General features: G+C 35.5%; 1 protein-coding gene across 1 annotated transcript in view; it reads right to left on the bottom strand.

The window, feature by feature from the left end:
* The window catches only part of LOC122715102 (paired box protein Pax-6-like), a 115,582-nt gene that overhangs the window by 58,832 nt on the left and 30,041 nt on the right, over window positions 1-26,709 (bottom strand). The window contains exons 3-4 of the mRNA XM_043937031.1: window positions 23,633-23,798; window positions 23,302-23,482 (exon numbers count right to left, since the gene is read on the bottom strand). Of these exons, the coding sequence (XP_043792966.1) occupies window positions 23,302-23,482; window positions 23,633-23,798 (347 nt within the window). The remainder of the gene's footprint in view (window positions 1-23,301; window positions 23,483-23,632; window positions 23,799-26,709) is intronic.

The raw sequence follows: 26,709 nt of genomic DNA, 5'->3' as shown, positions 1-26,709 counted from the left end.
ATATATATAAGGTAATTGCTTTTAACGAGAGTTTAATTTATTTAAACGTAATTTCGAGTAGTTGAGATAATAATTGTACAATTATATAGAATAAGCTGGACGTACGTATCAAATAATAATTAATAGTCTCGAAAATATTTCGATCTTGGACGATCGTTCTGACGTAAACGAAAATAATTATTCATTCGATTTTTTTGAATGTTCGAATTATAACTCTTCCGTTGCGCGGAAGAATTGTATCAAGCTCGTCTACCGCGAGACTTCTTTCCACACACGTGAACAGTTTAATTTTAAAGTTTTCGAAACGAGATGGAGAGGAATTGAGAAAAATTGAGATTCGTTGGATGAATCGGGGAGCAATAATTAAATCGATCGATTCGAGCTCGAAGAAATTTCGAAGGAAGAATAATAACAATTTTTTTTTTTTTTTTTTTTACAACAGATTTTCACGCGAACGTGAAAACGCGCGGAAGGAAATACAGAGGAGAATAAATTGCGGAACTATCGGCAGCAGGAGGACGTAGGTTGGGCTCGGTCGGTGGGAATTCTTTTACGACTTGGCCGGGATTTATACGAGCTGTAAGTGACAGAAGCGAGGAAAGCTGGCTGGAGGATAAATAAAAGATACGACAGTCGAGCCGAGTCGAGGTGTATTACACGGCTTCCTCCTTTCTTCGTTAATCCATTTGCATTCGTAAGTGCGAATTTCGTCCAATTTTCCGTCGCCCGTTGATATAGCACGATCGTAATATAGTTGTGTGTGTAATTTATCAATATTCAGAGTTGGGCATTAAAAAAGGAAAAAAGTAATCGGTTAAAGATTTTGAATAGAGTTAGTTTGAGTAATCGTTTGTTAAAATGTTATCGAGTAATATTTATTCGATAATTAGGTATATTATAATTGATCCGTTTTTCAGGATTGTTATTATGTTTCGAACGATAAATTATTCAAGTAAACTTCAAGTGTTTCATTTTAATCTGTCGAAAAAGAAATTGGTTAGAAATTTCGAATAGACTTAGTCATTTATTAAAATGTTATCGAGTACATATATATATATATATATTTTTTCGTATAATCATTATTATTATTATTATGTTTTGAACAATAAATTATTAAAGTAAGTTTATTCGTTTATTCCAGTTTGCGAATGTTTCAAGATTTTTAGGATTCTGTGTATATAGAAAGTTAAGTTTCGATTTACGAAGATCAGTTTCATATGTTTAACACGAATTTTCTGAAACAATTTTACTCAATTTTTTACAAAATTCGTAAAGTATCTAAACTGAATACCAATAATAAACTTTTAAGCAATAAAATGCGTTTCAAGATAATAAAAATTAAAATATCTAAACCAAATACCATTTACAATTTTTAAGTGATAAAAGGATAAAAATTAAACGGAAAAACGGATCAATTTTTACACGATAATTCGTTATTTCAAGATGCTTCGAGATAATACAAATTAAAATATCTAAATTAAATATTAACAATTTTTAAGTGATAAAAGTTAAATGGATTGAATTTTTACACGATAAATCGTTATTTCAAGATGCATTCGTTTCAATAAGAAATAAAATATCTAAACTAAATACCATTTACAATTTTTAAATGATAAAAATTAAAAAATTAAAAATGGAAAAATGGATTGAATTTTTACACGATAAATCGTTATTTCAAAAGATACGATTCGTTTCGAGATAATAAAAATTAAAATATCTAAACTAAATACCATTTACAATTTTTAAATGATAAAAATTAAAAATGGAAAAATGGATTGAATTTTTACACGATAAATCGTTATTTCGAGATTTGCGATGCGTTCGTTTCGAGATAATCCACATTACGATATAATCGTTATCGGATCGTTTCGGAATCACGCGAGGATAATATTATGACGTCTCTATCCGGCCACCCTTTTCGACGAACGGCCACCCTTTTCACGGTTCATGCTAATTTCATCGATCCACCGGATTCTTCTTCGCTCGTATCGTGTTCTCGAGCCCCCGCCGCGTGTCGTCCTCCGTGTGCCAATCCGTCACCCTTTTGCGCTCATCATAATCGTTGCGATGCACGTCGTGGAAAAGAGAAAGCTTTCGGATATTCTTCGTTTCCAATTCGATCACTTGCAATTGGATCACTTCCACCCAAATTACGCGATTTCTCCTTTGATCGATTTAATTCACAATAATAAAAACTCGAGGTATAAATAAAAAGTAATTTTTACACGATAAATCGTTACTTGAAGAGTTACGATGCGCTCGTTTCGAGATAATAAAAATAAAAATATCTAAACTAAATATCATTTACTTAATTTAAGTGATAAAAGGATAAAAATTAAAAATGGAAAAATGGATTGAATTTTTACACGATAAATCATTATTTCAAAAGTTACGATGCGCTCGTTTCGAGATGATAAAAATTAAAATATCTAAACTAAATACCATTTACAATTTTAAAAGGATAAAAGTTAAACGGAAAAATGGATTCAATTTCAAGATTTGTTGTCTCTCAGCAATTTTTCACAAGATTAGACTTGTACAAGACACAAATAATATTTCAATCTCTATTCGAGCTCCATCTATCTCCGAGATTTCTATCTCTCTTCGATCTCAGCATTCGAATTAGCTTGAACGGACAAGAGAAAGAAAAAGCAATCCTGGAAAAAAAACAAGATCCACAATTATCGAAACATCGTTCGAACAATTCTCTAAATCTGTGTTCCCATTTTATCAAATTACACTCGTCCCTCGAACGAGGAGAAATAAAAACAAGAATTTGGAAATAGGGGAGGGGGAGATGACGGAGTTATGATCTTTGAAAAGGCATAATCGGCGTCTTACGTTGTAACAGCGCTGTTTCCTTGTCCCGTCCGCGTCCGAGGACAAGTGCAATTTTTACGAGTGCTTATCCCGCGGTAGTCGCGTATTTCCTGCTCTCCCTCCTCCCCCTCCCCCCCTCGATTCATGCGCGAGAAGGGCGGAAGAAGGGTGGCGGCCTCCGACACTCCTCCCCCCCTCCCACTCTCTATTCACCTCGCTTCCGTTATCCCCGGGGTTCCGAACGAGCTCCTCCATACATCACGGCTTTATTATGACGAAAACATCCTGAGATATATACAGTAGTTTCTAGAGATCCTCGCCGAGATAACCAACCTTTTACGAGGGTTATTTAAAAGTCGTGAAAAGTTTTTGCTTCTTGCGTCCTTCTTGCTCGTGATCGAGATAGCAGTGCGCGAAGGAGATAGAGCGAGGATTGTTTTTGTTCACCGATGAATTAAGATAAGGCGAAGCGAATCGTTTTTCACGTGTTGCGGTTTCGCGATCGTGCGATTCGTGGACGGAAATTCATTTTCGAATTTGTAAAAGAAATAATTGTAAGATAATATTGGCGGAGAATTAATCGATTATCGATCACAATAGTTGAGGAAATATTCTTGGAAGAAAGGTTTAAATTTATATTTTAATTTAAAGCGTTATAAGTTATCGATAAGTTTTTTTTTTTTTTTTTTTTTTTGGAAAACGGAAATGGTGAACGAAAGTAGCATATTTTTAATTGTATATTTTTAATGTTATAGTTCGTATTTTTGTTCCTTTCATTTTTATTTTTCTTTATACGTTTACGTATATCTTTGACGAAATAATATAATTACAACAATAAAAAGCAATATCGTTTTCCAAAATTTAAATCTCCATATATAAAAATAATTTTGTCCAATATCTAGCCCCCTGTATACTCGAACCAATAATTCTTATTCATAGCATTTTGTATTTATATAACATTTCCACGAACTCTATTCAATGGAACGTTGAAAGTATCACAGAATTTAAACTTCACCGAAATCACACAATTTTATTTGCGTTTTATTATCGAATGTTGCCATTTCATAGTTATAACCTATTTTTCTATTCGATACGCTAAAAACAGAAATTACGTTTCATCGAATACTTTTCGTTGTCAAAACATCATACTTATCGACGTAAAGATTAATACTTTTACAATATACAGTAATCACATAACTCGATACATCGAACAATAACTTTTTTTAAGACACGAAAGTCGCGAGATACTTTTTCTCAAACTCAACCAACGCGTCCCTTGCTCCGTTGAAATATTCTTGGACGATGAAAAAAAAAAAGGGGGAGCGAAAGGAGATCTTTTATCTCGACGTTACAAAGCTAGATATAAACCCTCGAAAAAGAATTCGAAAACTTGACTAGACAGAGATTTTAATTAGAACACGAAAGAAAAAGGTTAAGCTCGATATGATGGCGCCGGACTCGTTGCGTGCATCGAGTATAGCATACAGCATATACTTTTTTTCAACGAACGCATCCCTTGCTCCGTTGAAATATTCTTGGACGAGGAAAGAAAGAAAGGGGTCGCGAAAGGAGATCTCTCACATCTCGACGTTACAAAGCTAGATATAAACCCTCGAAAAAGAATTCGAATTCGAAAACTTGGCTAGACAGAGATTTTAATTAGAAAGAAAAAGGTTAAGCTCGATATGAGATGGAAGATGGCGGACTCGTTGCGTGCGTCGAGTATAGCAATCGTTTTACCGTTCGAAACGAGATACGATGACACGTGCTACCGCATCTCGTGCACGCGTCGGCGAGAATTGCGTGGATAACCTGTCGTTAAATCAACCCTGCTCGCGGCGAGAACCACAGCCTGGTGCCAGAACCTAAATCACGGGTTACGTGATTTCCACGACGCGCCACGTAATAAGAGTGTATCGTGTTATGCGGTTTCCGCTCTTCGACACTCGGCGATGATTTAACGCCCCGCTTTCTAAAACGCGAACGAGTCCCCCCGAGTTTGCAATAATTGTCTCCGAATTTGCAATAATTTTCAATCGCTTGCGTAGTTTGCATAGCCCCTCGGTCTAGAAGATTATTAAAATTATTATTAAGATCATCGTGAAAAATAATAACTCGATTCGATCGGAGAGTTTGAAAAAGTGGAATGCTCGAGTTAATAAATAATAAACGATCGAGAATCTCGTCGATCTTCTCCCAGATCGAACATCTGTTATCCAATCTTACCCTCTCATCCTCCTCCCCTCTACTCTCTCCGTCTCGCGAGAGATATAATCCAGAAAATCGTGCACGTGCCCTCGATTCTCGAAGGCCGTATCTCGTAGGAATCCGTGGATGGCGGGGGAGGAGGGGGTTGCTGGTGGCGCGTTCTCCACGGTGCGTGCACAGGAGGCAATAACGCTCGACGCGTGCCGCCCACCCCTCTATCGCTCTAGGGGACCTCCTGCCGCGCTGCTAAATACCGCATCCCCCTCCCCTATCTCCACCCTATCGGTGTCTTGGAGGAGAGGAGAGCCCTTCTCCGCCGAAAACTAAAACCCTCCCTTCGTTCCCCCGGATTAAAAGCTGTGATTATACGTGGCATCGGTTTAAATATATTCTTCTCTCTCTCTCTCTTTTTTTCCTTCCTTTCCGCGCGATTTTTTCCGCTCGAGCGGAAAGAAGACGGAGAGGAGGAAGGAGAATTTCGATCGGATTCGGAGAGGAATATAATTTTTCTCTGATTTTGAGAAGGAAAGTTGGAGAATATATATATATTCGAGGGGGGATGAGATTAGTTTGAGCGAATATTTTTGAAACGGTATCGTAGAATCTTTGGAGAGAAATGTTTGGAGGGGGATTAAATTGTATGTGAAAAATGATCTTTCGGGGGAAACGTATACTTTACAATGTTTCGAGAGCGAAGAGAGAAGAAAATCTCGTATATTTTAAACGAAAAATTTGTTAATACAATTTTATTTTTAAACGAAATTAAATTAGAGCAAAGCGGATAAAATTCCCGCGCGCTCGAGATTCCATTAAAAATACAGTAATCCTCGAGTTAGTTATTTTTGAAAAGTCTTTTTTCAAATCATTGATTATAATTCGATCGAAAAATTTTTAACACCATTGAGAATATTTTTAAAAACGGAATTATCGTAGAATATCTCTTACGAGAGAATTAAATATTGTATATCAAAAACGCGGTGTTGCCAAACGAACACACCTTAAACAAAGAAACACCTTAAAGAAAGAAAAATCGATACACGAGAGTAGCGAGATCCAAATCGCAAGAAAAATTGTCAAACGAGATTTTCAAACGAAATTAAAAATTCAAATTCGTAACCGATTAGATAGAAAATTCTCGAAACACCCCAAGTTAAAAGCGCAATCATCCTTCATATCGATCGAGGCATCAAGATTTTCGTTGTCAAACTGTCAGAGAGAGAGGGAGAGGAGTATTCTATTTCATCTCCATTTCGAGAATCGAGCTTCCCACCTCTTTCCTCCTCTTTCGCTCTTTCGCTTTCTTGTTTTTCTTCTCTATCCACCAGGTTTGCCAGGTCCTTTCCCCCCCTCCCCCCTCCCCCCCCACCGCCCCTGTGTCCGTTTAAATTGCGAATGCCGCGCGTTCCTCGACTTCTATTTAAATGTAATTTGTATCTTCGCCCGCGCGATCGCTACCATCCACCCCTTTCCACCCCCTCCCCCGTCCCGTTTCCCCCTCGTCTTTCTTTCATCGTTCCAACGTTCGCTCTCTGCGCAACCAGAAGTTTTTTCTTTTTTTTTTTTTTGCCCCTCCCTCCTTCTAAGTATATATTCTTCTCCACGTTGTTCGTCCACTTTTTCTTATCTTTCGAATCGTCCCACATGTAAAAGATGTAAAAGAATGTGAACGAAGGAATTTTGTTGTGTTTGTTGTTTGTTTGGGTTTGGAGTGAAGGAAATAATTCTTCGATATGAGTCGTTGTATAGAGAGAGATTGTCCTCGAGGAGAGATCGATAAAATTTAGTCACGATCATAATGTGTAATTGGGTGATACAGTGTGATATTTTATAGTGAATATTTTATAGTGAAATACAGGGGGATAGATATCTGTGGGTTAACGTACGTTTCTTCCTAAATTTCTATGTGCTTTGATTTCCAATACGAGATTAATAACAATCGGTGAAAAATTGACGACGAAGAGCAATATTGATCGAATTATTAACTCACATACACGTGTATGTAAATTAATATAAACGAAGTGTAGATTTCTTGCAAATTTCTATATATTTTGATTCTCAATAAGAGTACGAGATTAATAACAATTGGTGAAAAATTGACGAAGAGCAATATTGATCGAATTATTAATTCACATATATGTGTATGTAAACTAATATAAGTAATAAAAATTTCTGTATATTTTGATTCCCAATAAGAGTACAAGATTAATAACAATCGGTGAAAAATTGACGACGAAGAGCAACATCGATCGAATTATTAACTCACATACACGTGTATGTAAATTAATATAAACGAAGTGTAGATTTCTTGCAAATTTCTATATATTTTGATTCTCAATAAGAGTACGAGATTAATAACAATTGGTGAAAAATTGACGAAGAGCAATATTGATCGAATTATTAATTCACATATATGTGTATGTAAACTAATATAAGTAATAAAAATTTCTGTATATTTTGATTCCCAATAAGAGTACGAGATTAATAACAATTGGTGAAAAATTGACGAAGATCGAATTGAATATTGAATATTGAAAATTGAATATTGATCGAATTATTAACTTACATATATGTGTATGTTAATATAAGTATATATTATATAATATAAGTTATTATTAATATAAGTAATAAAGGATAAGTAATAACTTAATACTATTAAGTTATTATTAATATAAGTAATAAACGAAATGCAGATTTCTTGCATCTTCCAAATTTCTATATATTTTGATTCCCAATAAGAATACGAAATTAATAACGAAATTTTACAATTGGCGAAAAATTGACGAAAAGCAACATTGGTCGAGTTATCAAAACACGTATGTAATCTCAGTAATAAAGATAATAAATGAAGTGCATCTTCCAAATTTCTATATATTTTGATTCCCAATAATTCTATATATTTTGATTCTCAATAAGAATACGAGATTAATAACGTTTTACAATTGGCGAAAAATTGACGACGAAGAGCAACATTGATCGAATTATTAATTCACATACATGTGTATGTAAACTAATATAATAATAATATAATAATATAATAATAATATAATAATATAATAATAATATAATAAACGAAGTGCAGACTTCTTGCATCTCTCAAATTTCTATATACTTTGATTTCTAATAAGGATACGAGATTAATAACGTTTTACAATTGGCGAAAAATTGACGACGAAGAGCAACATTGATCGAATTATTAATTCACATACACGTGTATGTAAACTAATATAATAATAATATAATAATATAATAAACGAAGTGCAGACTTCTTGCATCTCTCAAATTCCTATATACTTTGATTCCCAATAAGAATACGAAATTAATAAAAATTGGTGAAAAATTGACGACGAAGCGCAACTAATAAACGAAGTGCAGATTTCTTGCATCTTCCAAATTTCTACATACAAGATTAATAAAGTTTAACAATTGGCGAAATATTGTCGCAACATTGGCTGAACTATCAACGTACAAGTATATGTAAATCTTGAGTATAGTATAATACAGAATACAAATATAGTATAATACAAAATACAAATTTCTATATGCTTTATCTGATTCCCAATAAGAATACGAGATTAATAACAATTGGAGGAATATCGTGGACGAAACGAAACATTGGTCGATCAATTCAATAAAATGAGGTAATAAACGAAGCGCAGATTTTTATGTGAAATATTTCTATATCGATTAATATAATAATAATTGGCCAAAAATTCAATGAAATGAGATGATAAACGAAATGCGGATTTTTACGAATTTTATGAAATTATGGAGAATTTTAACGCACATTTCTTCTGTACATTTTTAATAAGAGCGCAAGATTAATAACGAAGATAAAGTTACATTTAATAACAAGGTTATATAATAAAACGAGAACGAAAGCGTTTCATTTCGATTCGCATACGCGCGTATCCTTAATGATTTAGCAATCCGGAGATCGAATCGCCGGGGATATAAATTAACCCTCTATATCGAGTCGCGGAAGGAGGTGGGAAGCCAATTCCAGCCAACGAACACGATCTTTTCCCGTGTATCGTTATCTATCGGCCCATTATTCCACGAGTTATCGCTATCGCTTTGATTTATCGCCCCCGCCCGCCAAGAACAAACTCACTCCCCTCCCGTACACTTTCGCCGTATCCGGCAAATTCCCGGAAAATGGAGAGAGAATCCAGCTAACCCTTCCTCGATCGAGTTCAAAACGATTCCAATTTCGAAAATTCCAAAATTCGATCGCCCTCCTCCTCGATCTGTCTAAATTAATATAATTATATCGATACCGGAAAGGAGGAAAATTTTGAGGAAAAAATAAGAAAAAAGGAAAAGTTGCCGATAATTAATCGGAGAAATACTTTCCAAAAAAAGAAAAGAAAGAAAGAAGAAGATTCGTTTAACAGAGACATTGTCACTCTTGACGATGCGAGAATCGCCTTCAATGACGTGATATTTTCGGTGGTGGAAGAAAGGGTGGCGAAAATATATTCAGATCGAGGAGGAAAATTTTGAGAAAAAATAAGAAAAAAGGAAAAGTTACGACAACTAATCGGAAAGATTTTTTTTTCCAAAAAAAAAAAAAAGAAAAAGAAGACTGGCTTAACAGAGACATCGTCATCCTTGACCGCAGAGCGAGAGTCGTCTTCGATGGGGTGTCATGTTCAATGATGGAAGGAAGAATGGTGAAAATATATTTTCAGTCGAGAAGGAAAATTTTGAGAGAAAATAAGAAAAAAGGAAAAGTTACTGGTAATTAATCGGAGAGATATTTTCCAAACAGAAAAAATAAAGAAAAAAAGAAAGAAAAAGATTCGTTTAATAGACATCGTCACCCTTGATCACGTCGTCTTCAATGACGTGATATTTTCAGTGGTGAAAGATGGCAGAAATATATACAGTCTAGAAGGAAAATTTTGAGAAAAAATAAGAAAAAAGCAAAAGTTACGACAACTAATCTGAAAGATTTTTTTTTCCAAAAAAAAAAGAAAAAGAAGACTTTTCTTATTTTTTCTCAAAAAAAAAAAAAAAACAAGGCTTAACAGAGACATCATCACCCTTGACCGGAGAGCGTCCAGTGGCGTAACATTTTCCGTGGTGAAAGGAAGGTAACAGAAATATATCAAGTCAAGAAGGAAAATTTTGAAAAAAAAATAAGAAAAAAGGAAAAGTTGCCGACAATTAATCGGAGTCGTTTTCAATGGCGTGACATTTTCGGTGATGGAAGGAAAGGATAACGGAAATATATTCGAGAAGGAAAATTTTGACAAAAAAATAGGAAAAAAGGAAAAGTTGTCAACAATTAATCGGAAAGATACTTTCCAAAAAAGAAAAAAAAAAGAAAAAGAAGACTGGCTTAACAGAGACATCGTCACCCTTGACCACAGAGCGAAAGTCGTCTTCAATGATGTGATATTTTCAATGGTGGAAGAAAGGGTGGCGAAAATATATTCGGTCAGATCGTGGAGGAAAATTTTGAGAAAAAATAAGAAAAAAGAAAAAGTTGTCAACAATTAATCGGAGAGATATTTTCCAAAAAAGAAAGAAAAAAAGAAAAAGAAGACTGGCTTAACAGAGACATTGTCACCCTTGACCGGAGTGCGAGAGTCGCGTCCAGTAGCGTGACACTTTCGGTGGTGGAAGGAAGGGTGGCGGAAATATATTCGGTCAGATGGAGTTAGCCAGGGTGTCGAAGGAGCTGCATAATAATAGAGCTGTCAAGTTACACAATCGGTGTGGTGCGTGCCTTTTTTTCTTTTTTCTATTTTTTCCTCTCTCTCTCTCTCTCTCTCTCTCTGTCTCTCTCTGTCTCTGTCTCTCCTTCTCGACCCGATCGGGATTTCCCACGCGAAGTGTGGGGCGGATCTCGGCCCTCCTCGCCGAGCAAGATTTATATCGGCGTATCGACGCGTGCCACCCGATTCGGATTCTGATTCGTCGCGATCGTAATTGGGAATAAATCGGCGAGAAATTATCGCGTTCCACCCGATGGGATTTAATCGATCATCGACGATAAATCGCCGACCGAGTAATCGAACCCTGTCGATCGCCAAGAGTCTTCCTGTGAAATGATTTAAAATTGAAACGTGAGTATGGATTATATCATAGAATGTTAACAAAATGTTGTACTTTCGTTTCGAGGGAAAAATGAGATGTCTCTCTCTTTCGTGGAAATAATTTATGAAAAGCGTGTTAGATAGATAGAATGTGACGAATGTTAAAAAAATTTTCGTTTCGAGGGAAAATAAGTTTAATTGTTAAATTTTCTTTATTACAATTTTCTATCATGTTGCAGGTTCCAATTACTAGATACACTCTGATATGTGTTATACATTGGAATTATTGAATCAAGATTTTAATAATTTCTCGACTGATTGCGAGATTATTCGATACTTTTACGAAATGAGATTATAAATCTTAAAGATCTATCTATCTATCTACAGCGATAAGAAGAGATAAATATCGTTCTGCGAAACTTTGATTAGCCACGTCTCTCTTTTTACAAAAATAGGCGAAATCTTAACAATCTTAACAATTAAGAACAAAGTAATTCAAAGTTGAATTACTTCCTACATTTAATTTATCGATTAATAATTCACCGAGTCAACAATCAACTGAGCAAATCTTCCAATCCAAGGAGCTCAACGCAAGAGAAGAGAATTCACTCATTCCGGCCAGAGCTGAAAGCCAAAGACCAGTCTCGAAATCTCGAAAAAAGAAGAAAAAAAGAAGAGAGAGAGAGAGAGAAATAAAAGATACTACAGGCCCAAGAAGATCCAAGCGTCCGATAGGCTGTTAAGAGGGAAATGTCGAAGACAATCGGTCAACCTGTAAACCGATATCCTTCGGCCCTTGTATAATACCGGTCCATGTACAGTTGGCCGTACAAGCCTGGTCCCCGAGATGACACACGCTCGTTTACGCGTGTCCATCGCCTCTGATCGGACGGGACAGCCGCTACACGGTGGTTGAACTTGAACGACCACGGTGTAAGGTTGCCGGCCCGGTTAAAGTGATGTTAACTGTTTCGACAGTGGCGTATCTCTCTCTCTCTCTCTCTCTCTCTCTCTCTCGAGGAGAGGCCTCGACAGTTTTCTTGCCTTGCGCGATAAGGAATCCAAGGATCCTTATCGAAACGAAACGAAACGAATCGAAAGTGTCGGCCGGATGAAACGAAGTATTTAGTTAGAAATTATTTTGAGATATTCTTAGATATCTTAGATGTACATTATCGAAGATAGCATTGCTCGTCCAACGTATTCAAATTTTCGAGATTACTTTCTACTTATTATTCATAAATATATTATAAATCCTTGCATTTTCAAATTTATAAATATGGAAGGGGCAAGCAAAAATTATTTTGAAATATTCTTAGATATCGATGTACATCGAAGATAGGCATTGCTCGTCCAACGTATTCAAATTTTCGAGATTACTTTCTACTTATTATTCATAAATATATCATAAATCGTTGCATTTTCAAATTTATAAATATCGAAGAGGCAAGCAAAAATTATTTTGAGATATTCTTAGATATCTTAGATGTACATTATCGAAGATAGCATTCATACATATTCAAATTTTCATTAATTTTATTAATCTTAAATAAATTAATTTCAATAAAAAAAAAATTGATTATGAAAAAAGATCACCACTTGAGTGTGGATTTAATCCGATTACTAAAGCAAACCTCCCATTCTCACTTCCATTCTTTTTAATTACAATAATATTTTTAATTTTTGATGTAGAAATTATCTTATTTATACCAGTAATCTATTATTTAAAATCATGTACAAGAATAATTTCATTTGTTTCATTAATTTTAATTTTAATTAGTAAGATTAGTATTTACTTTATTATTAGAATGAGGGAATAATTACTTAAATTGAATATTTTAAAAATAAAATTCTTTAAATAATAATAATAATAATGATGATTAGAATTATATAAGGATTTAAATTATAAATCAATCTTTAAGTCGAAATTAAAAGTAAAAATTTACTTTTTATATATTTTTATTATTTAATAATAATCATTATTTATTTATAACATATATATATATATATATATTATTATAATTAGTTAAAGCTAAAATTCAGCAATTTATTGTTAATAAATTATTTGAATAATTAAATATTCTAACTAAATCTTATTATTTAAAAAATTAAAAAATTTTCATTAATATTTTCAATATTATTATGCTCTAATACAAGCTATTTAAATAATTCTTATAAACTTAAAAAAAAAATTAAAAAACAATAAAATACCTCCTATTTATTATTCATAAATATGCCACAAATCCTTGCATTTTCAAATTTATAAATACAAGCAAAAATTGATACAATTTTCCCCTACGTTCGAATTAATTCCACGAGAGATGTAAGACTCGGTTCGGTGATTAAAAAGAAAAAGGAAGACGACGACGAAGAAGAAGAAGAAGAAGAAGAAGAAGAAGAAGAGGGTTTCGCGGCATGGAAATAAGGGTGAGGGTATACTTGGCCCCGTGGAAGGAAGCGAACGACGAACCTATCCGCCGAGAGGAAGAAAGTCGAGAAAGAAAGAGAGAGAGAGAGAGAGAGAGAGGGAGGAAGAAGAGAAGGGTGAGATGAAAAAGGGTGAGAGTGAGTGGCGGCTCGGCGAGAGAAATACATAATGCAGTAGCCGGACGTCTCCGACACCCTCTCCTCGCTGGCCACGCCGCCCCTCCCTCCCCCGTGTCTCGAGGCCAAGAAGAGAGTGGCGCGGAGGGGAGGGAGGGCGAGGGGTGCATTGATTTACGCGGGCCAGGCGAGGGTGTCTCCAAGGCGGAGGGGCCAACAATTCACTCGCCTCTGCTTCCACCGGCCATCCATTACTTTGCCTCTTCCACCAAGCCTTGGATCCAACCTCCCCCTTTCGACTCCTTCCAGGATGCTCGAAGAATACTTTCTGTTGCGGTTTTCTTTCCAGTGTGTGTGTGTGTGTGTATGCGTTGGATGGCCTGTGTTGCGATCAATTTCGATGAATCGAGGAGAACGTCGAACGATTTTTTTTCGTAGTTTTATTGCTCGATCGAAGGTTTTTGAGTTTGTTAAGAGGATGTTAAGATGATGAAGAAGAAGAAATTTTTGGAAGAGGAAAGGAAGGGAAGAATCGTGTGGAACAGTTTTGAAGGAAAATTGTGGTTCAAGAGTTTCAAGGGAGGAAGTATATATATATATGTGTGTGTGTGTTTGAATCGAAGAGAACGTCGATTTTTGAGTTTGTCGAACTTAAGTTAAGAGGATGATGAAGAAGAAGAAATTTTTGGAAGATCGAAAAGGAAGGGAAGAATCGTGTGGAACAGTTTTAAAGGAAAAATGTGGTTCAATGTGTGTGTTTCGATGCGATTAATTTCGTTGAATCGATTTTTTTTCGTTCTTTTATTGCTCGATCGAAGGTTTTTAAGTTCGTCGAACGTTAATGAAGAAGAAGAAGAAGAAATTTTTGGAAGATCGAAAAAAAAGGAAAGAATCGTGTGGAACAGTTTTAAAGGAAAACTGTGGTTCAAAGAAGGAAGTATATATATATATATATGTGTTTGTTTCGATGCGATTAATTTCGAATCGAAGAGAACGTCGGTTTTTGAGTTTGTCAAACTTAAGTTAAGAGAATGAAGAAGAAGAAGAAGAAATTTTTGGAAGATCGAAAAAGAAGGGAAGAATCGTGTGGAACAATTTTGAAGGAAAACTGTGATTCAAGGGAGGAAGTATATATATATGTGTGTGTGTTTCGATGCGATTAATTTCGTTGAATCGATTTTTTTTCGTTTTTTTATTGCTCGAAGGTTTTTGAGTTCGTCGAACGTTAATGAAGAAGAAGAAGAAGAAATTTTTGGAAGATCGAAAAGGAAGGCAAGAATTGTGTTTTGAAGGAACAGTTTTGAAGGAAAACTTTGTGGTTCAAGAGTTTCAAGGGAGGATATATATATATGTGTGTGTGTGTGTGTGTGTGTGTGTGTGTGGGCCTGTGTTTCGATGCGATTAATTTCGTTGAATCGAGGAGAACGTCGATTTGTTTCGTTCTTTTATTGCTCGATCGAAGGTTTTTGAGTTCGTCGAACATTAAGAGAATGAAGAAAAAGAAGAAATTTTTGGAAGAGGAAAGGAAAGGTGAACTGTGGTTCAAGAGTTTCAAGGGTATATATATATATATTGTGTGTTTGTTTCGATGCGATTAATTTGAAGGTTTTTGAGTTTGTTAAGAGGATGATGAAGAAGAAGAAATTTTTGGAAGGGGAAAGGAAGGGAAGAATCGTGTGGAACAGTTTTGAAGGAAGACTGTGGTTCGAGAGTTTCGAGGGAGGAGCGAATCTTTAGGTCGGACGAATCGAGAGGGAAGATGAACTTTTGGCTTTTGGAGAAGTTGATCGAGAACGAGAGGTGTACAGCTCGTGACTTCCAAGTGTTCGTTGGGGGTGAGACATCAACGTCAACCCCCGGAAAGAACGATCCCGGTCAGCCTGGCCAGCTCAACCAATGTAATCTCGTTTGACAGTGGTTCTCCCTTAATTTAGAAAACTTTTATATATATGTATATCTATTTACTATATCGTTACTTAATTATACGAATATAGGGGGACGTTATTTCTATATGTTAGATGCGCGTAATTTCAAGATTAGAAGAATAGGGAATGGTGGTAATTTTTGCGTGGAAATTTTTGAAAAGCTTGAATTTTGTAAATTAAAATTTTAGGATATATCAAATTAAAACGTTTACACGCAAGATATTTTGGAGAATTGCTGGAGAATTGAAATAAAATATAATAAAGTTTGTACACGGGCAATTTAATGGTTAAGATTGTAAAAAATTCTCTCTGGAAAAATTGTTATATTATTATCTTGTTCGAGAAAAGGAAATTTCGTAATCCCAAAATTAAAACGGGGATACTTTGAATAAATATTCAAAAAAAAATATACACAGTTTCGTAATTTAAAATTATAAATAGTTCAAAAATCCCAGGAAAACGAGAAACAAAAAATTTTTCAAAATTAACACGACACTTTGGATAACTACTCAAAAATTGGAAAATAAAGCATACGCGCACAGTTTCAAAGAATTTAAGAATTACGGAAATAGCCCAAGAAAAAATCCTCTTTGGAGAGGAAACGACGAAAAATTGATACATTATTCCGTTTAAAAAAAAAGAAAAAAATTCCAAAACTGAAACGACTAGAACGATATTCATTTTGAATATTTAAAAATTGGAGAGCGAAGAAATAAAGCATATATATACAGTTTCAAAGAATTACTAAAAAATCCTCTTTGAACGAACCAACGACGAAAAGTTATTATCCTTGTTTGAAAAAAAAAAAAAAAAAAAAAAGAAGGAAAGAATTTGCCGCAATCCCGAAATTAAAACGGGTGAGCGATACCTTGGAGGATCGGTCGAGAACCACTGATAGTATTCCGGAATCAGTGGTGCGAGTAAACCAATAACGCGTCCGCCACGCCGGGTGCCAGATTCAAATCCGTGCGGGGACCGAAGCGGCATTCGACGAAACGAAACGGATAGCGAAAGCTTCACAGGACATTTCGAATCCGACGCCACGTCCTGCACCCGTTTCGGGTTTGTCAAATCATTGTCCATTCGATCGTGCACCCGTTCGTCCTCTCCAACAGAGAGAGAGAGAGAGAGACAGAGAGAGGAGGAAAAAAGAGGATGGTTCCATCTATTTGATTTCGGTTTTTTCTATCTCGTTAGTTCGTTTTATTCTCTACGTGCTTCCTAAACAGGACGAGGTAATTGCACCGCTTTTATTTTTATTTATTTTTATTTATTTCTTTTCTTTTCTTTTTTCTTTTTCTTTTTTTTTTTTTTTTTTTTTTTTTTTTTTTTTTTTTTTTTTTTTTTTTTTTTTTTTCGTTAACTCGTTTCGCAAAGGATTTTTCATTTTCTTTTTTTTCTTTTTCTCTTTCCCTCCCTCCCCCCCCCCTGTAACGTTTTCGTCTTTTATTTTCTCGTCAAAAGACTTTCGCGGAAATTCGCGGAAGAGTTGTTTGTAATTCTGCCGCTTTTGTGACAAACTATATGCGATAATTTGATTCTTGCCCCCTCCCCTCTTTCTTTTTTTATCGTCGTATATAACACAAATATAAATATAAAAAGAAAATTTTTGTATAATTCGTAATATTTCACTTTCACGCGAATAATTACGAAAACATTTACTAATTTGTCTGATAATTTGTCGTTTATATATTTACTCGAATTAAATTAAATGGAATAAGAAAATATTTAAATATTTAAACGTGATAGAAAGAGAAAAAAAAACTCGATCGATAAGAGAACATCTTGTATTTTGAAATACTTTCGATACTTGGAAAAATTTCGAGCGAATGCTTCGAAAAAGAAAGAAAAAAAAAAAAAAAAGAGAGAAAAAGAAATTTCGAATTCGCCACGGGATGGGGAAAAAAATTCAAAACGTTACTCGAATTCGAGAGGGAGTCGCAATCCATTGTCGCGGCAAGCTGGAAGCTTGGGATATTCAAGGATATCCCCGGTCGTTTTACGGGGGTGTACGAAGCGTATCCAATTTGATGGCATTACAATAACGGGGGTAATGTCTGAGAATAATGAAATTTCCCTCAATCACCGCGACCCGCTTCGAATACGTCCCTCCACGTTCCACCACGTTCCTCCATCCCCCTTATTCCTTCCTCCGTCCCGCTCGACACGCCGAGGACACGGCACGCCGGGACGAGAGAACACGAGCGAACCTGCACGCCACGTTCCAGCGAATCAATTTCGTTCGCGCGCTATTCCGCTCATTATCGAGGCACGAACGAAACGAAGTAGCGCGGGACTCAGCCGTGTCTCGTTCGAGCTTTTTCTTCGTACGAGAACCGAATCTTGCGATGTGTTGCCACTTTCCTGAAATGTGTCTTTTAAATACGAGAATTGATATATAAAAATAGAGGAATATTTATAATCGAATGTCGAGGTTTAGAAGGTATATTTTTCAGACATCTTTGGGAAAGTAAGTACGAGAATTGATATATAAAAATAAAGGAATATTTATTAATCGAATGATATAGTTTAGAAGATATATTTTTCAGATATCTTTGGGAAAATAAATACGAGAATTGATATATAAAAATAGAGGAATATTTATAATCGAATGTCGAGGTTTAGAAGGTATATTTTTCAGACATCTTTGGGAAAGTAAATACGAGAATTGATATATAAAAATAGAGGAGTATTTATAATCGAATGGCGTTGTTTAAAAGATATATTTTTGAAATATCTTTGGAAAAATAAATATGAGAATTGATATATAAAAATAGAGGACTATTTATAATCGAATGGCGAAGTTTAGAAGATTTTTAAGACATCTTTGGGAAAATAAATACGAGAATTGATATATAAAAATAGAGAACTATTTATAATCGAATGTCAAGGTTTAGAAGGTATATTTTTGAAACATCTTTGGGAAAGTAAATATGAAAATTAATATATAAAAATAGAGGATATTTTTATATATATATTTTATAAAATATATTTATAGTCGAATGGCGAGATTTAGAAGGTATATTTTTCAGATATCTTTGGGAAATAAATATGAAAATTGATATATAAAAAGAGAACTATTTATAATCGAATGGCGTTGTTTAGAAGATATATTTTTCAGACATCTTTGGGAAAGTAAATACGAGAATTGATATGTAAAAATAGAGGACTATTTATAATCGAATGGCGTTGTTTAGAAGATATATTTTTGAAATATCTTTAAGTAAATAATAGAATTGATATATAAAAATAGAGAACTATTTATAATCGAATGTCAAGGTTTAGAAGGTATATTTTTGAGACATCTTTGGGAAAGTAAATACGAGAATTGATATATAAAAATAGAGGAATATTTATTAATCGAATGATATAGTTTAGAAGATATATTTTTCAGATATCTTTTTGGGAAAATAAATACAAGAATTGATATATAAAAATAAAGGACTATTTATAATTGAATGTCGAGGTTTAGAAGATATATTTTTCAGATATCTTTAGGAAAATAAATATGAGTATTGATATATAAAAGTAGAGAAGATATATTTTTGAGATATCTTTAGGAAAATAAATATGAGAATTGATATATAAAAATAAAGGACTATTTATAATCGAATGGTGTTATTTAGAAGATATATTTTTGAGATGTTTGAAAAAATAAATACATGTTTGGAAAAGTAAATACGAGAATTGATATATAAAAATAGAGGAATATTTATCAATTGAATGATATAGTTTAGAAGGTATATTTTTGAAACATCTTTGGGAAAGTAAATATGAAAATTGATATATAAAAATAGAGGATATTTTTATATATATATTTTATAAAATATATTTATAGTCGAATGGCGAGATTTAGAAGGTATATTTTTCAGATATCTTTGGAAAAATACATATGAGAATTGATATATAAAAAGAGGACTATTTATAATCGAATGGCGTTGTTTAGAAGATATATTTTCGAGACATGTTTGGAAAAGTAAATACGAAAATTGATATATAAAAATATTGGTCGAAGATTATTAAATGCAATCGAAGACTTGGAATATATAAGGTATTGGTATATTCGCGAAATACCTTTGAAACATCGATTTTGAAGATCGAAGTGAATACGATATATATAAATGTCGATCGATTATTTATTAAGTTATAAGTGTATTAAGCGAACTAAAAAAAGTAAACGACTGCACAATTGTACAATCTTTGATATCTTATGAGAAAGAAATATCGCTTACTAACAAAAATTACAGGAACAAAACCAATTCATTCGTGGTTTATATTTTTCATCCTCTGAATCGAAATTAATATTTAATTAACCCAAGAGAATATCTATACATTAACAAATATAAATACAAATAAATTCACGAACGATTATTATAATTTACCAAAGAAATATCTTTTACTTAATATCCCAAACCATTATTAAACCAAACACTTCATCGCCTACAAAGCAAATCACTATAGAAACCGTGACATCTAAAATACGGCGAGCCATCATCTCTAAAAACCGTCCGGGAAGAAGAAACATCGTTGTTTCCATCGTTGATTTCTCCTCTTATTTTCCCGATCCACTAACTCCACCCTCCTCCTCCTCCTCCTCCTCCTCCTCCTCCTCCTCCTCCTCCTCCTCCTCCAACCCCTTCCCTTGCGGAGACGTCGACGCAATAATTCTCGAGCGAACTGTACATAATGGAATATTACACGGGCCATTAAAGAAACGTTAATCTTGGCCACAACAAGTTCAGAAGCGCTTACAGGATGCTCAAACGCGGCCTGGGATTATACTTTGTACACCGGCTTTGATCCTCCGCAACCCTGGAGGCTGTGCCCCTCTCACTCTCTCTCTCTCTCTCTCTCTGCTCGACCCTCCACCCTTCCGTAATTTGTTAAAGCGCTAAATTCCGCGATCGTCCCGCTCCTCGTGCCGAAAGAGAGCCAAAAAAGATTTTGCGGAGCACACCTCGAATACTCACGTTTCTTAATCTCGAGAAGAAGCTTTCTTCGGCAAGAATTAGAATGCAACGTGTGAATTTATCGCGTTTTAGAGAGGATATTGTTGGAAAGGAATGGAATTTTATTTGGAGGCAAGGAGGAGAGAATATTTACTCGGGAATAATAATTATTTCGTCATTTGCAATCGTGTTGTTCGGGAAAATTGTCGAATAGACTCGTTGAAAGAGCATCTTCGAGATTAAGTAAGTAATTTTGTAAAAATATTTTATATCCGTTTCTGAGTTTTTCAATACGGTACATTTTAAAGAAATGAAAACGATATTTTTTATTTACGTATTTTTTTAATAGAATAATGTCTGCACCGTTATTTCTAATTCTCGTTACATTTAATCTTATGCGATATACATTGTTACAGGTAAAAGAATTAATATCCCGTCCATTACAAACATATTACACAAAAATCCTTCCACTTATTCATTATCCAACTATTATATTATTAATACAATATATACATATTATTATATATATATATATATATATATATATATATATATATACATATATGGAATAATATATTATATTATTTCCAACGATTATTCAAAGGAAAAGAGAAATGGAAATATTTTTTACCGTGTATTTATTCAATAGAATTAATTGAATAATACCGATGACTCGTTTTTTTTTCTACGATATTACTCCAAATTCCCATTGAATTCGTTTTACGTTTAATCTCCACTTGACACATCCCACGTAAAAGATAAGATTATCCATCGCGCAAAAATCCTTGGACCCTGCACCAACGGGCCAATACGTATCATTTCCAACGAAGAAGAAAAAAAAGAAAGCGAAAAAGGAAAAGAGGGAGGGGAAAAAAAAAAAAAACACCTGTTATCCCCTTTTCTCCTCCGGAATTCCTCTCCTTTATCCAAGCATCTTGGATACGCGCTACACACACCTCGAGGCCATTATCGAGGGCGCGAGGGAAAGGAGAGGAGGCGAGAGGAGGCGAGAGAGGAGAGAGAGAGAGAGAGAGAGAGAGAGAGAGAGAGAGAGAGGAGGAGGGAGAGACGGAGTCGCGAAGAAAGGCGGCGAGAGGAAAAGAGAATTTAGCGACCCTCTTTCGCTTTTTACCCCCCCGGAGCGGGAGCAAGAGTCGAGAGCCCCTTAGCCACCGTTTATTGGACGCATGCAAATATCCATGGCAACGAGGGACCACCATGAGAGGCGACCCCCGTCGCGAGCTCTTTTTGCGTATTAGTGGGTGGAGTGCGCAAAGTCTTGCGAAGATATCGCGGAGGAGAGAGAGAGAGAGAGAGAGAGGGGAAGGGAGGTCGAGCCTTTGGGAAAAATTTCCTTTTGATCCGCGATTCCTATTCCTCCCATCGCCGCCCTATTTCTTAATTGATTCCCTTTGTCTCGCGAATTTATCTCTGCTCGACCGAATTTCGTTGCGTTTCTTGCAACAACAATTGCACGGCTTGCGCTTATCTTATTATTATTATTATCATCATCTTGGTCGATTTTTAGTTATTGAAGGATGTTCGGTTTTTGTATATTTTAATTTTTCACGTAAATTTACGAAATTTACCTCTTTTAAAGAATTTTGGTGAAATTTGTTTTAATTACGATATTATAAATTATTTAAAAATTCACAAAATATTTACATAATAAATTACAGGATTGCGATCAGAATCGTGGTTATTCGTTTTAATCAGTTTCATCGAAGTATGGTTCAAAATGGAAGATTTCCTTTTTACATTTTAATTTTCCACGTAAATTCAAAGATCCATTGCTCCAACATTTGAAATATCGATTATTTAAAAGTTCACGGAATATAGGATTGTGAACAGAATCGTGGTTATTCGTTTTAATCAGTTTCATCGAAGTATGGTTCAAAATGGAAGATTTCCTTTTTACATTTTAATTTTCCACGTAAATTCAAAGATCCACTGCTCCAACATTTGAAATATCGATTATTTAAAAAAGTTCACGGAATACAAAAGATAGAAAATTTATACGGGGTTTCACGCGAACCGTGTAATTTAATTATTTCGCACGTAATTTTTTGAGCGTGGGATGACAAAGAGAGAGAGAGAGAGAGAGAGAAAAGGTAAGCAAGCTTTAGAACCCGTCACGAGTCATCGAATCTCGTCCATTTCTCTCGCGATCGTAGTTTCAAATGGGCCGACAACGATGGAATTTCGCGTCGTTTCCGTTTATACACACGCCTCGCAAGAGAAAACTGATATACATCCACACGCACCCCTCCTCCCTCCGCGTGGATCTATGCAAACGGTCTCTTTCTCTCTCTCTCTCTCTCTCGTGCGTTGTGCACCCGAAAGCACGACAGCAGCGTTCAACGCGATACGCCTGCGCACTCACGACGACCTCCACCCTGCGAAACTCGGCCTCCATTACGCGCGTGTTTCGCGACACGCTTTATAAACCGTCGCCCTTGTTACCGTGGAAAGCATCATTGAACCCCCCGCCTTTTTTGCGCCTGTTTCGTTTAATGTTCCGTTTAACGCGGCAGTTAACAGCGATCCTTCGAATTCTTTCGTCGTGGAATTTTTTTTTTTTTTTTTTTTAACAAATTTACTTTATCCCTATATTTTTTTGCTCGTTGCTTCGAAATTCTTCTCGAAGAAAGACTCGGTTTAGACTTCGATTCCACGTTTTTTCTACCCGATTTCCTTTGGAACGGATCGATTGCAATGGATCGGTTTTGGAAAATCACCCCGTTTTTTCAAAAGGATTTTTTTAGAAAATTTTAGTATCGGAGTATCGAGAAGTTGAGAAAAGGTACTCACACTGGGAATGTTGTCGTTCGTGCATACGCCTTCTTGGAGCAAGCGGTCTCTGATCTCCCACGCGAAGATGGAAGGGCACTCGCTCTTGTAGAGGGAAATCTTGCTCACGACCTCGGCGGTGGCGACGCGGGGCTTGCTGCCACCGATGGCTCTGGGCCTGATCGACCCGGTTTCGTAGTACCTGCAATAATAATAATTTGCGGTACAATACGGTACACAACAATACGGTTTGGGAATAAATGGAGCTTTTTTTGTTTTTTTTTTTTTTTATGAAAATTGTGAAATTTGCAAGGAGAGGGGAAGGGAAGAAACGAGCAATATTTCAACCAACCTTCCAAGGATCTTGGAGACGCAGCCATTGCTAACCTGCAGTATCCTGGAGATGTCGCAGGGCCTCGCGCCGGAATGAGCCAACTCGACGATCTTTTGCCTGGTCGAGTCTGGAAGCGGTCTACCGCCGACGAACACACCCCCGAGCTGATTCACGCCACTGTGACCTGTGCGTGGAATCAGACACACGCTTGCATGTTAAATATCAACAGATCTCGTTCGTTACTTAAGAATCGAGAATTTTTAGTTATCGAACTTTCTGCCAGATTTTATCGACTCGATTCGATTTCGAAAGGTTTTCGAAAGATATCGAAATATATTAGTGATTCTAAATTTTACTGATACTTAGTTAAATTGGTCAATTAATGGAATATAAAGGATACTAGATCTTTTAATATCTGAGAAATTCGTTATTATTTCGACAGATTTATTTCGAAAGATTTTTAAGATATCTAATTAAAAATATATTAGTGATTCTAATATATCAGTGATACTTGAAATTGGCCAACTAAAGATACTTCAAAAAATTTTCAAGGTATCTAATATTAGTGATTGTAAATTTTAGGTCAGTGATACTTGAAAAGTGAAATTGGCCAACTAAAGATACTTTAAAAAATTTTCAAGATATCTAATATTAGTGATTCTAAATTTTAGGTCAGTGAAAAAAGTGAAATTGGCCAACTAAAGATACTTTAAAAAATTTTCAAGATATCTAATATTGTGATTATAAATTTTAGACCAATAATATACACTCAAATTGATCAATTAAAGATATTAGATTTTTCAATATCTGAGAAATTCGATTACGATTTATTTCGAAAGATTTTCAAGATATCTAATTAAAAATATATTAATGATTCTAAATTTTAGGCCAGCGATACTTGAAAAGTGAAATTGGCCAAGATACTAAATTTTTTTAATATTCGAGAAATTCCTTATTCGATTATTTTATATTTTTACGTACGCAACGCAACAATATCTTGTAGTGCCATTATAGAAAATTATATATACTCTTTTTAGAATTTTTCTCAACAACGAGGAATATAACGTCGTAATTCACTTTTTTTTTTTTTTCTTTCTTTTCACCGTTCCTCGAAACTGTCGATCGAAAAAAAGAAGAAGAAGAAGAAGAAGAAAAAGAGGAGGGGTACGTCTCCTTTCTTCTCGAAACTCTGAAAGAGGGTGAAGGTAGGGGTTGGCTGCAGGCGTTAACACGTTAGCGAATCCCGTCGTAGATAATCTTCGACTCATTGTGTCGATGACACGCACGAAACCTTCACCCAACCTTCCTCGCGAAATCTTTTATACCGCCACCCGTGAACAACACCCGTGCCACGCCCTTAATTTTTTATCCCAGGATAGGCCTTCAACCAACCACAGATACACGGACAATTGTAAAAATCGAGAGATCGAGAAACGTAAGAAATCTAATTTTCAATTTTTAAATTAAAATTTTTCAGAGAAGAATTCAATGAATTCAATTCAATTCAATTCGTATAGCAACATGAAAACTCGAGAAAAATAATACGAAATGTACGTGAAATGTACACACATGTTGAAAAAAAAAAGAATGGAAAACGGTTGAGCAGATATTTTTTTCCTATTTCTTTCACTTGGTCGTTGAAAGATCGGTTGAAAAAGAATTTTCCAGACAGAGTTAATTCGACACGTCGTCGTCGTCGTCGTCGTTGTCGTCGCCGTTGCCGGCTACCCGAGTTATATAAGGGAGATTCATGAGCGTATTGCGATTGACGAAAGGGGGGGGGTCTCACGGTCGATTGACTTTCGAAAATGGGCCTGCCGCGCGCGATTCGCCGACCACCGACTCCTAGTTTTATATATATATGCCGACACGAGTGTTCCTTTTCATTCGAAAAGGACCTCTTCCCCTCCCCTCCCCTCCCCTCCCCTCCTCTCGCCGTATCTCACCGATCGAGAACGCGTAAATTGGTTAAACGTTTCGTGCACACGTTTCGCCGTATTTTATTATAAAACGAAGGGATGGCCCCTGGGAAATGGATTCGGATCTTTCTCGAGAGAAACGTGTTATTTTTTTTTTTTTTTTTTTGGCTTCTCCCCTCTTAGATTAATCATAGAAGGGAAAGAAGAGATGTTTGTGTTTAATAAAATTTTTTAGAAATTTAAAAATTTCTAGAAATATCATCAGAAAGTGGATATTTGGATCGTAAGAAATTTGCGCAATGAAATAAAGTAATATTTTTATTAAAGAAAAATCAAAAGAAAATCGAAATTATCGAAGTTTTAATAAGTGATACGATCAGATCGATCGAATGAATAACGTTGAATGAAAAAATAAACATGTAAAAAGAGAAAAGAGAGGAAAAGTGTCCCCGTAAAAAAAAAAGAGGGGGGGGACACCACCTGACGGATTCGAAGCAGCGAGGAACAAACATGGAAGGGGACAGAGAGAGAGAGAAAGAGAGAGAGAGAAAGAGGGGATGGGCTAATGAAGTCCTAATAAACGGAAAGCTTTAGAGTCACCACCCTTCCTACTGATATTTAATACAAACGTTACAATATCAAAACACGCGCTCAGCTCGCAGAATGGCCACTCGAGCGCACCCCTTGGTCGCGCGCGGGGCTAATACGCCGCTGGATTATTCTCTCCTCCTTTACTTTCGACGGTATACTACCCTTCACCCACTCTTGTAGATAAACAGAAGCGAGCGCCAAAGCTAAATCGCACGATCCGGCTAATAATCCCCCTTTTATCCCTCCTTTCCTTTCATCCCTCTTTTTTATTTGGTTATTATAGAAATTGTAAAGGATGGATGCTATTTTTTTCTTCTTCCTCCTCTTAATTCGTTCACGCGCTTCTTCCCTCCTTATTTTTCTTTCCCTTTTTCCGATTTTCTAATGTTCCTCTCTCTCTCTCTCTTTCTCTCTCTCTCTTGGTTAAACAGAGATTTACAATGGGAACGTTGAAACGGAACGAGAGCAGAAACTAGCGCTCTAGAAAATACAGGCTGTTTGCCCGAGTTATTATCGCTCGTTAAGGACTGGCATTCGAAACTCGGCGTTTCGCCGTCTTCCACCGTGCCCCTTCCATGAGAGAGA

The sequence above is a fragment of the Apis laboriosa genome, unplaced genomic scaffold, assembly GCF_014066325.1.
Source record: "Apis laboriosa isolate Shangri-la unplaced genomic scaffold, ASM1406632v1 scaffold112_cov148, whole genome shotgun sequence".
NCBI classification, from domain to species: domain Eukaryota; kingdom Metazoa; phylum Arthropoda; class Insecta; order Hymenoptera; family Apidae; genus Apis; species Apis laboriosa.
This window is presented reverse-complemented; position numbering and strand designations above follow the sequence as displayed.